The sequence below is a fragment of the Aquarana catesbeiana genome, linkage group LG06, assembly GCF_042186555.1.
Source record: "Aquarana catesbeiana isolate 2022-GZ linkage group LG06, ASM4218655v1, whole genome shotgun sequence".
Taxonomy (NCBI): domain Eukaryota; kingdom Metazoa; phylum Chordata; class Amphibia; order Anura; family Ranidae; genus Aquarana; species Aquarana catesbeiana.
The window spans coordinates 336129877-336147701 of record NC_133329.1 but is presented as its reverse complement, the minus strand read 5'-3'; the positions used below and the strand labels follow the sequence as shown (position 1 = coordinate 336147701).

The window sequence follows — 17825 nt, the reverse complement described above, 5'->3', positions numbered from 1 at the left end:
AGAGGTCTCCCTCTGCACGTCAGGCTCACCTCCAAGATACATGTCAGTATCAAACAGCCATGCCTGAGCCTGCAAGAGGGACCTCCTCCACAGATGAGATTTGCCAACACTTCTCAGCCCTCACTCAAGTGGTGAAATCTCTCCAGGATGGTTATGTGCGTTTGGAGGGACAAGTGCAATCCCTGGCTACCACTGCAAATCCTCCTACTAGCAGGACGCCAACAGAGGCTACTACCGCACCCACTGTAATGATGCTACCTCCAGAGCCAAGGGTCCCCATTCTGGAGAGATTTTCTGGGGACCAAAATACATTTCGGACATTCCTCAATGCATGTGAATTGTACTTTTTATTACAACCTCTGATGTTTTCCCTGGAAACCACCAAGGTGGGGTTCATCATTTCTCTACTGCAGGGTGAACCACAGACCTGGGCCTATCGCCTGCTCGAAGAATGCCATGTTATGCTGGTCTCTTTGTCATCCTTCTTCAATGCCATGTCACTGTTATACGATGACCCACAATGGACTTCCACTGCAGGGGCTGCCCTGCATGCGCTCCAGCAAGGCTGCAGAGCGGTCGAGGACTATGTTAGGGACTTCAGACGCTGGAGCGCAGATACCCAGTGGAATAACGCAGCCCGGCAGCACCAGTTTCACCTTGGCCTATCTGAAAGCTTAAAGGATGAACTGGCCCGGGTCGGCATAACAAACTCACTGGAGACTTTAATTACTCTGACCATCCAGATAGGCCGACGCCTTTGGGAGCGCAGGACAGAGAAAGCTACCCATCAGATATGTCCACCTGAATGTTACCCCGAGTGCCCACTCCCGCTCACCCCGCTTTCACCAGTCCTGTCTCAGTCAATTCTGTACCAGTTAAACAGACACCAGATACCCCTAAGCCTATACAACTTGGATTAATGAGACCCTCATTATCTGCTGAAGGCGGGTACGCCGGCGACAGAACAAACTTTGCCTGTACTGTGGGGAAACCAGCCACTATGTCCAGCAAAGTTCGGTAGATGTCTATCTATCTCCCCTTCCAGTTATCCAGCACCCTCTGCCAACACTACGCACCTGGCTCTTCCCATCTCATTTCAGCTTCCAGGAAGAACTGTGCCAGTTACTGCAATAATTGACTCTGGGGCATGTAGTTGTTTTACTGACCTGAACTTTGCAAACCAACAACTCATCCCACTCTGACCCAGAGCCCAAGGACTCTCCATCTTTCTGGCAGACAGGTCCCGTATCAATTCTGGTCTGGTGACCCAGGAAACCCCTCCACTACCTGTGATCACATCCACAGACCATAAGGAACTGCTAAGTCTGGATACAATTGCGTCCCCTCTGTTTCCAGTCATCTTGGGCCTACTCTGGCTACAGGCCCACAATTCGCAAATTGATAGGGGCTCAGGAAATATCAAGTTCCAGTCTTCCTATTGTCAAAAACACTGCCTGCCCATACCTCCCAAGGTCTCTTGCCCTCTGCTGTGCATGGAATCTGATTCGGAAATACGCTCAATAGTACCTGAGCCATATCATGAATTTCTGGATATTTTTAGGAAATGGAGGGCTGAGACTCTTCCTCCCCACCGCTCATACGACTGGCAAATTGAATTGCTTCTGGGGCTGAGATCCCCTTTGGACGAATTTTCCCACTATCTAAGCGGGAGTTGGAGGTACTAAAAGAATATGTGGACGAAAATCTTAAGAGGGGATTAATCCGACCATCTACTTCTCCGGCAGGGGCAGGAATCTTTTTCGTAGAAAAGAAGGACCACTCTGTACGGCCCTGTGTGGATTACCGGGAGCTAAACAAAGTCACTGTTAAGAACCGGTATCCCTTGCCCCTGGTGCACAAGCTCTTTCAAAGACTGAGAACTACTGCTGTATTTACCAAACTAGATCTGTGAGGGGCATACAATTTGGTTCATATTCATGCAGGGGGCGAATGGAAAACAGCTTTCTGTACCAGGTTCGGCCACTATGAATATCTAGTGATGCCTTTTGGTTTGTGTAATATCCCTGCCACCTTCCAGCACTTTGTTAACGATATCTTCAGAGACTGCCTAGATATCTTCATAATTGTCTACCTAGACATTATCTTGATTTAATCCACATCCCTGGATCAGCACCGGAAACATGTCAAGATTGTACTCTGCCGACTCTGTCAACATGGGCTATATGCCAAACCAGAAAAGTGTGAATTCGAGTGGCAGAGTATCCAGTTCCTGGGTCTGGTAATCTCCGCAAAGGGATTCGAGATGGACCCACAAAATATCACAGCTGTTCTGGACTGGCCTGCACCCTCAGACAAAAAGGGGGTACAGTGTTTTGTTGGCTTTGCAAATTTTTACCGAAGATTCATCAAGGGGTTCTCTGCTATCATTTCTCCAATTACCCAGCTGACAAAACACAACGTTCGGTTCCACTGGAATTCCAAAGCTCAAGCTGCCTTTGCAACTCTAAACGGACTTTTTACTTCTGCCCTCATCTTGAGTCATCCAGATCCCTCTCTGCCTTACCTACTTGAGGTTGACGCCTCAGAAACAGTGGTAGGGGCAGTTATTTCCCAATGCCAAGCCCTCAAGGATCTAATGCACCCCATAGCCTTCTTTTCCCGTAAGCTTTCTCCAGCCGAGAAGAACTACAACGTGGGTGATCGTGAACTCCTGGCCATTAAGGCTGTACTCGAAGGGTGGAGGTATTTGTTGGAAGGAGCAGCACATCCCATTCTTATTTACAGTGATCACAAAAATCTGGAGTATCTGAGAGCTGCCAAACAGCTGAAGCCGCCTCAAGAGCGGTGGGCATTGTTCCATGAGGATATGTGACAGAAAGAGAAGAGGGGAATTGTGTCTCCAACCAGGTGATTAAGGTATGGTTGTCTACTACCAACCTCAGAATGGCTTGCCCCTAGAAAAAACTGGTACCAAAATTTATTGGCCCTTTTCAGATTAAGAAAAAACAAAATGAAGTTTCATATGAACTTGCTTTACCTGATTCGCTCAAGATCCACCCTGTGTTCCATGTGTCTTTGCTGAAACCCACAGTACCAGACCCCTTCCCAGACAGGAGATCAGGGCCACCTGAACCTGTAATAGTCAATGGGGATGAGGAATATGAGGTGGAGGCTGCCGTAGACTGCAGGAGAAGAGGTAATCAACTGCAATATTTGATCAAATGGAGGGGGTATGGGCCAGAAGAAAACTCTTGGGAACCTAAGCAGAATGTCCATGCCCAAGAGCTGATCTAGGCCTTATTCCGCAGCTACCCTCAAAGGAAAGTTCTTTTGGGCACCCGGAGGTTGCCCATAAGGAGGGGGCAATGCCATGGGCGCACTGCTCATAGTTCTGCAAGAGGTCTCAGGTACACAGGTTCACAGAGGCGCAGTCCGGCTAACCGGCACCCAGAGGTGAATGAACAGACATGTGTCAATGCGCATGTGCATACGCAGTTAAAAGTGCTCCAGCTGCATTAGTCCTTTGCTGTTTGATCTGCAGCTTTACCCTGTGACCTGATCCTGAACCTGCATCTGATCCAATACTGACCCGGCTTCCTGACCTCGCTGCTGTCTCCAGTCCTGACCCTTGGCTTCCTTGACCTTGCTCTGTTTACCTGTCTGCCTGATCCTCCGTTACTAACCCAGCCTGAACTCTGACCATTTCTTGCCTGCCATTTCTGCCTGACTGAAGCGCTGTGTATTACCTGGCTAGTCTGACCTTGCTCCTGCCTGCTGTCTTGCATCTGTGTGCATCTGCATCCGCTGCCCCTCAGTGCATCTGCATCCGCTGACCTGCATCCTCTGCGCACATGCATCTGCTGATATATATAGTGGCACCATTAATCAGACAAAATCATAAAATGTACAAAGGTTATTATACAAATTATGAAAGCATAAATGAGTACAATGCCATACAAAAGTGGGTATCCTAAACAGTACACAAATTAATACAGTATGATGGCTTGTACCACAATAAAATTCAATGCATTTCGATTGATAATATACCTTCACCAGGAGCATATCTGTATGAAATCTAGGAAAAACTATAACATGAATTTACAATTCAAACCAGCAAAATTTCAACTTTCATCAATACCAGTATAATAATCCTCATACCTTTTGCAGATAAACCAAGGTTATTAAAACAAGTAGTGTATGTAGTGAACTTCAAAATAAAACAATAATAATAAAATCCCTTTTATTTTGGAGCTCACTACATACACTACTTGTCTTTAATAACCTGCGATAATCCATAAAAGGTATGAGGACTGATATACTGGTATTGATGAAAATTGAAGTTTTGCTGAATTTGATTGAAAATTCATATGTTATATTTTTTCTTAGATTTCATCCATATATGTTCCAGATTATGAATCAAAAAACACGCCAAGCTTTACTGTGGTACAATTCTTCATACTGTGTTAATATGTGGATTTTTCCACCCATAAATCTTAAAATAAGTGTTAGACCAGGAACCTCCACCAGGATGTCAGATATGCAGGCTTACCAAACATATATAACTCTCAAGTTAGCCCGGTTGCTAATAAATCTCCACCTCCAGCCACTAGCCATGAATGCTCAGGAATAAAAACAAGAGCAGACACTCCACATAGTGTAAAACACAGTAAGACCTTTTATTTAAATGTAAAAATCCTTTACAAGCATCAATATGGTGAATGCTCTTTAAAAATGAAACTCCAGCTGGCATTGAAAAAAAAACATCCTGATCACTTTCAGTTGTACAATGACATCAGCATGTAGCTTTTTCCTACACGTTTCATCATACACAACTTCTTCCGGGGCATCCACTTTTATATGGCATGTTTTTAATATCTGTATAACAAGCTTTGTACATTTTATGATTTTGCCTATTTAATGGTGCCACACTATATATATGCCATGGGAAGTCCCTTGCTACAACAATTTGTTCACAAGGTAAATCCACAGGTTTTCTTTACATACTACAAGCTAAAAAGACAAGGGATTTTAGGGAAAATAATAGATGTTTAGTGGAAAGATAGACATCCTTATTAATGACAGATGATAGGCAATGCTATACAGAACACTAATAATGCTTTATGCTGCTTTTATCTTAGTATAAACCTATGGATAGAGAACCAACACAGGAAGGAGACAGGGAGGAGAGGAAATTACACTGAAGAAGAGCATACATCTGGATTTACCAGCATATAAGGTGCATCTGACTAGCATACTTATGCATAGGGTCCATACTTTCTGGTGAGTGTGGGCACAAAAGGGAAGCACGGAATTGTGTCTGCACAGCAGATAATTGTTTTTTTGGCATGAGACTGCACAGGTGTCACTACATCTATATGCTATATGCATGTTTGAAGGAGTAATAGTATTGAATGCAGCATGTAAAGTAGTATTGTGATAATATATGAATTGATATAAGCTACATATAACTTAACAGTGTAGCACTGTGAGTAGTGTTTTCAGTAGTTTGAGGCTTATGCTTTAGAAATGCCAGGAAACCCTTCTTCAGATAATTATTGTATATACACCTAAGCTACTAGTGGGGGGTTAATTTTTCACAGATTTTAATTTAATAATTAATGAGAGATATCATTTTAGGTTAACACATTGAGATAAAAGGGTAGCGCTGTAACCATTTGAATATTAGTAATTCACTGATTGTGAGGAACAGGAACTTTTTAGATATTGCCATATAGGCACAATTACCCATGCATGTATATACAGAAAAAGTAGAATAGTAAACTTTATTTCAAAGTTATTATCCCACTGCAGCATTTAATTTAAAAATTGTCCTAAGCAGTGGCGGTGCACCCGTAAGGGCGCATGGGTGCCGCCCCATCTCTTCTGCCACCCCTCTAGCACCAATAGATAGATTCATGCATTGCATGAATCTATCTATGGCCGCCGCTGCCACCCCCTATTCAGGTGGCCAGCCCCCTTTTGGGCACAGGGCGCCTGAATTACAGTGGCGGGGGTGTTTTTGAAGCACCTGATTAGAGCCATAGGCTCCGATAGGCGTCAAAAAAGGTGACCTGCGAGTGCAATGCTGGGCGCTCGCAGGTCACTCAGCTGTGTTAGAAAAGCCAATCAGGTGCTCGGATCTGTTACCCGTCACCTGATTGGCTGAAATGACAGGCGCTGGTCGCCAGGTGTCCAATCATAGCAGAGGATGGGAAGAAAGGATGGGAGAAGACATCGAGGAGCATTGAGGAGCTGTCCCACTGAGACAGGTAAGTGCAGACGACGGGCGAGGGGCACACTGACCGCATTTTATATGGCACAGTGGCTGAGTTTGATGGGGCACAGAGGCAGCAATTGATGGGCACAGTGGCGGCAATTGATGGGCACAGTGGGAGCAATTGATGGACACAGTTGCGGCAATTGATGGACACAGTGGCTGCGTTTGATGTCACAGTGGCTGCATTTGATAGTACAGTGGTGGTAATTGATGGGCACAGTGGCTGCGTTTGATGGCACAGTGCCTGCATTTGAAGGCACAGTGACAGCAATTGATGGGCACAGTGGCTGCGATTGATGGCACAGTGGCTACGATTGATGGTACAGTGAGGGTGCAATTGATGGGGTTTTTTTTAGAATTTTTAACAGTTTGTTTGCACCCCCCCAAAAATTTTGAGCACCAGCCGCCACTGGTACTAAGGAAATTAAAAGAAACAACCTGCTTTATTTCTTTCTTTGAAAGAACCCAGAATTTTACTCTCCACATCCCTCAAAACAAAACCCTTTCTAATGATCACTAAGCTGTAAAGGATTAGTGGTTCAAAAGAAGTTAAAGCTGAACTCCAGGTAGATATAAAACACCAATAAATCTAGTTATGCAATTATTTTAAAGAAGTATTTGAAAATGTGACTAGTATAAGTACCTTAATACCAGACTCATGTAAACTCCTGTAAAACAGGACTCAAATTGGCAAGAATGGGCAAGAGTAAGCACTAGAAGCCAAATAGGTTCTGCTGCACGTGCTGCCAGTGAGCATGATGACAGGAGCAGACAGGTGGCCTTTTCACTGTGCTACTGCTCCCTCATTATCCAATAAGCTAGTTGAGGGTGTGTCTGTCTCCTGCTGTAGCGCCATAATTTTATTGGAGGTCCCAGATTTGCCTCTGCTGTCTTGCATGGTGCCTGGATCACAAGACTGGCTGCAGAGCTATAAAAACTCTTAGGCTTATAAAACAGTACACATACGGTATATTTCAACTGTGTGTTTTACTGTTTGTCTGGAGTTCAGCTTTGAATCCTAATATTCTCATAGATTCCATACTCACGGACTCCAACCCAGATCCTGTGTGTTCACATAAAGGATTCCAGCTCTAGAAACAGTGGCGGGTGTAGCTGCTCGCAGGTGACTAATTTCAAACAACAGCCGCATAGAAGTTGTCAGTGAAATTCGTTCATTGCTGGCTAATGTCAAGACCTATAGGCAAGAGTAGAAAAACACAAGGAAGAAAGTGACGCCCAAGCAAATCCATCAAGAGAAGATGAGTAAATTTCAAGGTTACAATTTTTAACAGCACAAAGCAGATAAACAAAATCAAAGATGAAAGGGCTAACACCCTGTATAACTTGTAAGATGAGTAAAAGTCCCATGCAGGTGCCCCGCTCTAATGCCCCGTACACACGGTCGGACATTGATAGGACATTCCGACAACAAAATCCTAGGATTTTTTCCGACGGATGTTGGCTCAAACTTGTCTTGCATACACACGGTCACACAAAGTTGTCTGAAAATCCGATCGTTCTGAACACGGTGACGTAAAACACGTACGTTGGGACTATAAACGGGGCAGTAGCCAATAGCTTTCATTTCTTTATTTATTCTGAGCATGCGTGGCACTTTGTCCGTCGGATTTGTGTACACACAATCGGAAATTCCGACAACGGATTTTGTTGTCGGAAAATTTTATAGCCTGCTCTCAAACTTTGTGTGTCAGAAAATCCGATGGAAAATGTGTGATGGAGCCCACACACGGTCGGAATTTCTGACAACAAGGTCCTATCACACATTTTCCGTCAGAAAATCCGACCGTGTATACGGGGCATAAGCCTTTGCAAGCCACTCACACAGAAAATAATCGAAAGGAGCTGACGAACCGGAAAAGTACAAATCCAATCTTCTTTATTCTAAATATGAAGGGGTAAAAATTCCAGGAACAAACATTTTGACGCATTTTAGCCTATGCAGGCCTTAGTCAAAATGGTCTAATGTCTAATGGTCTAATGGTAACTAATTACAAAGCAGGTAAAATACTGCAGAATAAGACAGTTCTATTAAAATGTACACTACAATAACACAAACCTTATTGAATTATGGGAACTTGTGCTGAGCTAAAATTAAATAGTCATATGGATTAACCTGTCTTTGCCTTGTTTGGCCTACTCGGCTATATAATTTGCACTGCTCAATGTATGAAGCAAAATATAAGCTATTGAAAAATATCATTTTGAAATATTATTTTCGTACGAATGGTGCTATATCAAATGACATGCCAAAGTGGAGCTCAGCTATAATAAACACAAGAAGAAGCATTACTAACAAGAAAATAACCATTTAAACTTGCACAGAAGAAAGACCATAAGCAAAAAAATAGTACATACTGGAGCTTAGACCTAGTAAAATGTATTTAGATTCAGGCTAGTGAGGGGAGGAAGTAGAACTAAAACTTTCTCAATCAACACTAACTACCATTTTTATAATCCTTATGCTGCTAGCATTAGTAAATAGATAGGAAAGTATATTATATTATATAAATATCATATATAAATATTATATTTTCTTGTTTGAAACCTGTTTTTACATTTTTTTAGCAGCTTTCTGGTTTCTGGCCTAGGCCAAAACTATGTCATACATCCCAGGAATCTTCATGGGCATTTTTTTTTTTTTTCATCTGGAGGGGGCTTTCTCAGCTAAGCACACTCTCCTGCCTGCATGCCTGGCTAAAGTCAGAGGAATTCCAGGAATCAAATTCTACATAAATTATCTGCCTTTACTCAAGATGGCCACAACAAAAATGTTAGTGGGGTGTTTTCTTGGCCTCTTTCACACTATATGGGCATAAAATCTGAAATGAAAAACACAGATATGACTTGCATAGAATTTTTTGGGCTTGTTCACACCATGTGCAGAGGCATGTGTTTTTCTAATGTAGGTCTCTGCAAGGACACAAAGAAAACAGTTGTTTTCTAGGTGCCCTGTTCACACCACAATGTTAGTGTCATGTAGGTTTTTTCCTGCACAGAAATATGCAACATAAAGGTCTCTGCAAGGGCACAAAGAAAACTATTGTTTGAACCTCATGACATGTATACTTGTGATCAAACTGTGTGCCCTATTCCCTACTATTCTCTATGTTCCTTGTCAACCAGGGACTTTATATATTTAATGCACTTTAGAGGCATTTTGGGAAAGCAATTTTTAAATCAGCATACCAGAATAGAGAGAGAGTTAGGCCTGGGGCACACTTACCACTTTTGAAATGAGGGGGACACTGACTACCAATAATATGGGGTACAATGACCATTGTAAGGGCAACACAGACACTAACCCCCAAATATGGGGTCACCTCTACACTGACCACCAACGTAAGGTGCGCACTACATTGTTCACCAATTTATAGAGACATTGACCGCCAATGTAAGGAGCAGAGACATTGACCTCCAATAGAAGGGGGCACAGATTCTGACAACCAGTGTGAGGAGGCACAGACACTGATCACCAATATAAGGGGCACGGGCACTGACCCAGTGGCGTAGCGTGGGGGGTGAAGGGGGTGCCGTGGCCCCGGGCGCGACATTTAGGGGGGCGCCAGTATGTGTCACTGGCTGCCTCCTCCTAATTTCTAATTCCTGTGTCCCCCGCGCTCCGGCCGCCATGTTAAGTGTCCGGCGCCCTGTGAATGGGCGTATGGGGGTCATGTGAGGCGTAGGGCTGGCCTGTCCCTGATCGCTCCTGAAGTCCCGCCTCCACACATGACCCCCATACGCCCAATCACAGGGCGCTGGAAACTGAACATGGCAGCAGGCAGAGCGCAGGGGAGAGAAGAATGTGAGCCGCCGCTGTCTTCTCCTCCTTATCTGGATCGATGCAGGCCAGGATAAGAAGGTGAGTGAGAGTCTTGTTACTGGCTGGGGGGGGGAGATTGGGGGGGGCGAGAGAGACTGTAGGCAGGACAGTATAGTGTAGTATAGTGGTCATTATAGTGTAGTTTAGTATGGAGGTCAGTGTAGTGTAGTGGTCAGTATGGGGGGCAGTGTAGTGGACAGTATAGTGTAGTGGTCAGTGTAGTGTAGTATAGTGGACAGTGTAGTATAGTGGTCAGTATAGTGTAGTATAGTGGACAGTATAGTGGTTAGTGTAGTATAGTATAGTGGTTAGCATAGTGGTCAGTATAGTGTAGTTTAGTATGGAGGTCAGTGTAGTGTAGTATAGTGGTTAGTATGGTGGTTAGTGTAGTGGACAGTATAGTGTAGTGGACAGTGTAGTATAGTGTGGTGGTCAGTGTAGTGTAGTATAGTGGTCAGTATAGTATAGTGGACAGTGTACTGGTCAGTGTAGTGTAGTATGGTGGTCAGTATAGTGGACAGTGTAGTGTAGTATAGTGGTCAGTATAGTGGTTAGTGTAGTATAGTATAGTGGTTAGTATAGTGGTCAGTATAGTGTAGTTTAGTATGGAGGTCAGTGTAGTGTAGTGGTCAGTGTAGTATAGTGGGCAATGTAGTATAGTGGACAGTGTAGTGTAGTATGGTGGTCAGTATAGTGTCGTATAGTATAGTGGACAGTGTAGTATAGTGGTCAGTGTAGTGTAGTATGGTGGCCAGTATAGTGTAGTATAGTGGTCAGTATAGTGGTTAGTGTAGTATAGTATAGTGGTTAGTATAGTGGTCAGTATAGTGTAGTTTAGTATGGAGGTCAGTGTAGTATAGTGGACAGTGTAGTATAGTGGTCAGTGTAGTGTAGTATAGTGGACAGTGTAGTATGGTGGTCAGTATAGTGTAGTATAGTGGACAGTGTAGTATAGTGGTCAGTGTAGTGTAGTGGTCAGTGTAGTGTAGTATGGTGGTCAGTATAGTGTAGTATAGTGGTCAGTATAGTATAGTGGTTAGTATAGTGGTCAGTATAGTGTAGTTTAGTATGGAGGTCAGTGTAGTGTAGTGGTTAGTGTAGTATAGTGAACAGTGTAGTATAATGGTCAGTGTAGTGTAGTATAGTGGAAAGTGTAGTATGGTGGTCAGTATAGTGTAGTATAGTGGTCAGTGTAGTGTAGTGGACAGCATAGTGGACAGTATAGTATAGTGGACAGTGTAGTATAGTGGAAAGTATAGTGGACTGTATAGTGGACAGTGTAGTATAGTGGTCAGTGTAGTGTAGTATAGTGGACAGTGTAGTATGGTGGTCAGTATAGTGTAGTATAGTGGTCAGTGTAGTATAGTGGACAGTGTAGTGTAGTATAGTGGTCAGTGTAGTGTAGTATAGTGGACAGTGTAGTATGGTGGTCAGTATAGTGTAGTATAGTGGTCAGTGTAGTATAGTGGACAGTGTAGTGTAGTATAGTGGTCAGTATAGTGTAGTATAGTGGACAGTGTAGTGTAGTATAGTGGTCAGTATAGTGTAGTATAGTGGACAGTGTAGTGTAGTATAGTGGTCAGTGTAGTATAGTGGTCAGTGTAGTATAGTGTACAGTGTAGTGGTCAGTATAGTGGTCAGTGTAATATAGTGGACAGTATAGTATAGTGGTCAGTGTAGTATAGTGGACAGTATAGTATAGTGGTCAGTGTAGTGGACAATGTAGTGTAGTGGTCAGTATAGGAATCAGGTAGGTCAGTACTATTGTATTTGAAGGGACTCAGGGATAGCTAGAAGTCTGCAGGTTAGGGGGCGCAAATTACTTGCCTTGCCCCGGGTGCTGACAACCCACGCTACGCCACTGCACTGACCACCAATGTAGGAAGGCACAGACACTAACCACCAATGTAAGGGGGCACAGGCATTGACCACCAAAGTATAGTCACACAGACAATGACTACAATGTATGGGGACAAGTATTTTTAGCTCCCCTTAACCACCAACACCAATGCCAGGTAATTTATCTTCTAGCTGACTACTGATACTGGATACATTTTCTTCCTGACCAGCGACACAATACCCAATTTAAGTCCCTCCCACTGTAAGCACATTTAGGTCACACCCACCCTTCACCACAGAATGCTATTTATGTTGCATCATTATTTTTCTTGGTGTGCCCAAGAGTGCTAGATTTTTCACAATTCTAGTTATGTCCCTGCAAAAGGATGACTCATATAACATGTAACACCGTACATGCATATTATATACAGTACATTTCAATAGACATAGCTGCCAGAAAGTTCCCATTGGCTAATACACAAAGAAAATGCATTCTAAATATATGAAAAATACTTTAAAAATATATGGACCATAAAGGCTCATACACACTATAAGAAAATCGAGCGAACATTTTCGTTCAAAGAATTTTCGTACGATTTTTGTATAGTGTGTACTAGAGCTGCACGATTCTGGCCAAAATGAGAATCACAATTTTTTGCTTAGCGTAAAAAGATCACGATTCTCTCACGATTCTCGTGACGTAAAATCTTTCACATTACACAAAAAAAAAAGGGCTAACTTTACTGGTTAGATTTTTTTTTTTTAATTCATTAAAGTAATTTTTTCCAAAAAAATTGCATTTGAAAGACTGCTGCGCAAATACAGTGTGACATAAAATATTTCAACAACCACAATTTTATGCTCTAGGGTGTCTACTAAAAAAAATATATATGTGTTTGGGGGTTCTAAGTAATTTTCTAGCAAAAAAAAATGATTTTAACTTGAAACCAACAAATGTCAGAAAAAGATTTTGTGTTTAAGTGGTTAAACTTTTTTCACTTACACAGGAAGTCTATTCCATTGACAAATTGTTACAATGTTTATACTTTTATTAATTTTTTATTTATTTCAGGTACTTATATAGCGCCGTCAATTTACGCAGCGCTTTACATATACATTGTACATTCAAATCAGTCCCTACCCTCAAGGAGCTTACAATCTAAGGTCCCTAACTCACATTCATACATACTAGGGACAATTTAGACAGGATCCAATTAACCTACCAGCATGTCTTTGGAGTGTGGGAGGAAACCGGAGTACCTGGAGGAAACCCACGCAGGCACAGGGAGAACATGCAAACTCCAGGCAGGTAGTGTCATGGCTGGGATTCGAACCAGCGACCCTTCTTGCTGCTAGGTGAAAGTGCTACCCACTACACCACTGTGCCGCCCTTAAGTTCAACTGATAAAGAAGGTTTTGTTTCTTGGCAGACTGCCCAGTTTTTCTCTTCCTTTCTTTTGAGGGCTGTGGCCTCAGAAGAGCAGAGAGAATTCTTTGCATAGAAAGAATTGTGAAACACTTTAGTCAAGATCGCGATAACGATTCTTGACGATTAATTGTGCAGCTCTAGTGTGTACACAACTTTCGACAGCCGATTATGAATTTTCGTACGAAAATTCCCGAAGGGACAAACTCTAAAATTGTTCTCGTATGGGAACAAAACGAACGATTTAGTTTAATGTGTACAGTTTTTGTACTATTTTCGTACAAGAAAAATCAGAAAAGAAAGACTGCGCATGATCATAAAACAATAAACAACAAAAAAAGCCTTTGTCGTATGGGAATATTCGTACAAACTTTCTTTCATCGGTTCTGATTTGCTGTGAAACATCGAGAAAAATGAAACGAATGTTCGCCCGATTTTCTTATAGTGTGTACTCCACTTTAGATATAGATCCATTGATGGTTTTGATTGTAGGAGGAAGTATTATTCATATCAGGTTCCATTTGTCATTTTTCCAGCACAGACTTACAATGACAAACATGGTCGGTTAATATAAAAAACTGTTACACTTTCCATTTCCTTTATTTTTTTTTAATAGGTGAATAGGGATGAGGTTTGATTTTGTGGCCACCATGAGTTTAAGACATACCCTGCGTGTTTGAGGTTTGCAATCCCAGTGAATTAATCAGAGAATTTGTCAGACCAAATTGTTTGTAACCATTATACTCTCCTAGCCTTTTAACTAAAGTGAGTTGGCTTAGAAGGGCCCAAAAGGGGACTTTTTGATAAGCCAGATCCCTAACTTAAAAAAGGTGAAGTCACAGTAGTTATATTGACAATGTGCTTTAGCTGGAAAAGCATAGGGAGTGCTGCTGGCAAACTGCATTGGGGGAGGTCAGTGTAGGGTTTGTAAGCACTGGCAGGTCAGGTAAAGTAGGTGTGAACACTTAATGTAGGTAGCTGTATAAATAGCTGTAAAATGCTGTATATCTTACATCTTAATGCTGGTGATCTCTTGTAGCCTCTTTACAGCCTGTCCCTGTCCACGTGCACAAGTTGCATGTGTTTTTCCACAGGGCATTTTTTCTAATTGTTGCTGGCTCCAATTTTTTTTTCACATGCCTTTTTTAAATGATGACAACAGTGGAATATGCCTGGGCAATATGCATGAGCACAGCAGCTTATGGGTTCTTTTGTAAAAACATGTGACAGTGATTTATAGGCAGGAAATTGTGGGAAACAGGGGCAGAACGTTGTCAGCATAAGGCCCTAACAAGGAACTTTATAGTGGTATCACCAGCTTGTATTTTCATGAAAGCTGGCAAATAAAATAAACACAGATAGACTTTTCTATTTATATCATGTTAAAGTGAAACTAAACCCACTGATTTAAAAGTGGAGCGTTAAAAAAAACAAAAAAAACAAACTTGGCATACTGGCAAGATTTTCAGTGTAGAGGAGGCATAGTATGTCTCTCCAGCATTAAAGTTTCTTACCTGCCTGTATGACCAATAACTGTCTGCAACAACTGATCAATAGCTAGCTACTTTTTTCTATTAATTGCAGTCTGGGTTTAGGATTAATTGGCTTTCCCTATTTTTAGATAATAACTTTTATCCTTGGGTGGTTAAATTTTAGATTATAACTTTTAGCCTGGGGTGATTTAGAGCACATCGGGTAGTTGTTGCTAACAGTCTATACAATAACTGTCTTTTTGTGAAGAAGCTCACTGCATCTATTGAAAAGAAATTGTAAAACCATTGTGCACCCAAAACACCACATGCCTTCACCCAAGATTCATCGCAACCCCCTCTGCTGTAACCCATATCCCAATTTTTCTAAAATATCATAGCTTTACCCTTGGGCATTGTTTGGAAAATTTAGCTTGCACTGGGTTTATTTGAATGGAGCTGCCAAACAGTCATTTCAGTGGCTTGGTTTTCTAATGTTTTTAGCACTTATATTTTAGCACTTATTTCAATATCTAATTTGTCTTACTTCAGCAACTTTGTTTAGTTAGTGTTTTTTTTGTTAATTTACGTTAGTAGCTAATTCGTTTTCTTTAAACAGCTTGGTTTATTAGTGCTTTGAAATTACTTATACAATTAGTCCCATCACCGCAAAATGGCTTACTAATTTTATTTAGCACTTTTTTCACTAATCAGTTTAATTCACACAGTTTGGTTCTTAGTTTTTTCTTTATTTATTCCAGTAGCCATTTAGTCATATTTTTGCAGTTGGGTCTCTTAGTTTTTTAATACTCATTTCAGTAGTTAAGTGGTTTTATTTTAGCAGCTTGGTCTCTAATGCTATGTACACAGGATCGGACATTCCGACAACAAAACCGTGGATTTTTTTTCCGACAGATGTTGGCTCAAACTTGTCTTGCATGCACACGGTCACACAAATGTTGTCGGAAATTTCCGATCGGCAAGAACACGCTAACGAACAACACGTACGATGGGACTAGAAAAAGGAAGTTCAATACAAAGTGCGCCACCCTTTGGGCTCCTTCTGCTAATCTCGTGTTAGTAGAAGTTTGGCGAGAGACGATTCGCGCTTTTCAGCCTCGTGCTTTTCAGTTCGTTACTGCTCTTCAGTTTGTGCTTGTGGGTTTGTCTCTTTTTTTCAGTGCGTTCTTGTCTGCTCGTTTCTGATTTTCAGATCGTTCTTATCAGGTTCTTTCTGATTTTCAGTGCGTTCTGTTAGTTTGTTCTGACTAACCGACCATTTTCTAGCCATGTTGCGGGTACGTACTCGTCGTAGAGTTCGTGCTGTGCAGGGGCTTGGTGTTGGGGTTCTTACTTTGACCCAAGCCCAGTCCATGAACAGAGCGAGGAGGAGTTCATGGACGAAGAATTGGTTGCTCCAGCGTGACCAATTCTCGCACATGCCTTTGTTGTGGGAGACCCGGGAGAATAATCCTGATGATTTCAGGAATTATCTCCGAATGACGGACCCTGTTTTTCACCGTCTGTTGGCTTTGCTGTCCTCTTATATTATGAAGCAGGACACTTGCATGCGGCAAGCCATCACAGGTCTGCAGGTCATCAAGTTCTCGACAGGCATCTCCCCCCAGGCTCTGGGAATCATTATTCCAGAGACCTATTCTGCCATCATACAGGTCCTGCAGGAGGACTATATTAAGGTAAGTTTTATCCTTTAACATCACATTCTATGTATTTAATGTTCGCTAATGTATTGTATTTATTTAATTATTCCCTAATTACCATGATTGTAATATGCTGTGAATGTCCTATTTGTTCTCATGCATGCTGGAAGCTTCTAAATTTCCTTTTTTGTCCTTCATGCATATTTGCCTTCACTAACCTCCCCAGCATGCTATCCTGGGCCCATACACACCTAGCCTAGTAACTTAACAATATATTTTGTCAGCTCCATTGTAGTACTCACCCCCCCCCCCCAAAATGTGTACAAATGTGATTTTTGTCCCTAAATTCATGCATATGGCAAGAGGCATTTTTTGTGGGGCCAAAACTCATTTGGAACCCTCCCTTCCCCTCAAGCGCTAAGTCAACCGATACCAATACTCTATCTGCTGACTTTGCCAAACCCATACACACTATAATAGTGTATTCATATTTTTGGATTATGACACTTCTTACCTGTCCAGTGGGCTGCCAATAGTGTAAGTAAGGAGGGGCTGGCCAAAGTAAAACATTTTTTACAATGGGGGTGAGGAATCTGATAAGTGGACCTTACATTTTTGTCCTAAAATACTCATTTCAATAAATGTTATAATTATGTTGGCCAAGAATGTTTGTGTCTAATCTGCTTGCAATGTTTATGTGCAAAAGTACTATTTTTTTTGCTTGTTTGACTCCACAGTTTCCTTCAAACCCACAGGAACAGCAGACTGTGGCATCCCAGTTTGCCCAGCGGTGGGACTTCCCAAACTGCGAAGGGGCAATCAATGGGAAACACGTCCACATCATCACACCCCAACTCGGGGTCATACTATTATAATTATAAGGGGTTTAATAGTATTCTGTTCTTGGCGGTGGTATTGGCGACATATGAGTTTTTGTATGTGGACGTGGGGAAGAATGGCAGGATGTCGGATGGTGCAGTCATTGCCCAGATGGAGTTTTACAGACGGCTCCAGAATGTTGGCTTGGGCTTGCCACCTGCGGAAGACAACGTGGCTGGTCTTCCGTTTGTGTTCGTTGCTGATGAAGCGTTTGGGCTAGGAGACCATCTCATGAGGCCATTTCTGATGAGGACCCCCATCCCGGACCAGAGGGTTTTTAACTACCGGCTGGCCAGAGCCAGAAGAGTGGTGAAGAAAGCTTTCGGAATAATGGCCAGCCAGTTCCGGCTATTTCTGACACCAATCCACATGGCGGAATATAAACTGAACCATATTGTGTTGCCTGCTGCATTCTACACAATTATCTCTGCAAAAATGCTACAAACTATGTGGCCTCAGTTGGGGCTGAGGC

The 17825-nt window shown here is 42.3% G+C and overlaps 1 protein-coding gene across 1 annotated transcript in view; it reads right to left on the bottom strand.

Moving 5' to 3' along the window:
• Positions 1–17825, bottom strand: part of LOC141148076 (dynein axonemal heavy chain 11-like) — a 1034097-nt gene that overhangs the window by 561620 nt on the left and 454652 nt on the right. The window contains exon 47 of the mRNA XM_073635228.1: positions 7285–7433. Within this exon, the coding sequence (XP_073491329.1) occupies positions 7285–7433 (149 nt within the window). The remainder of the gene's footprint in view (positions 1–7284; positions 7434–17825) is intronic.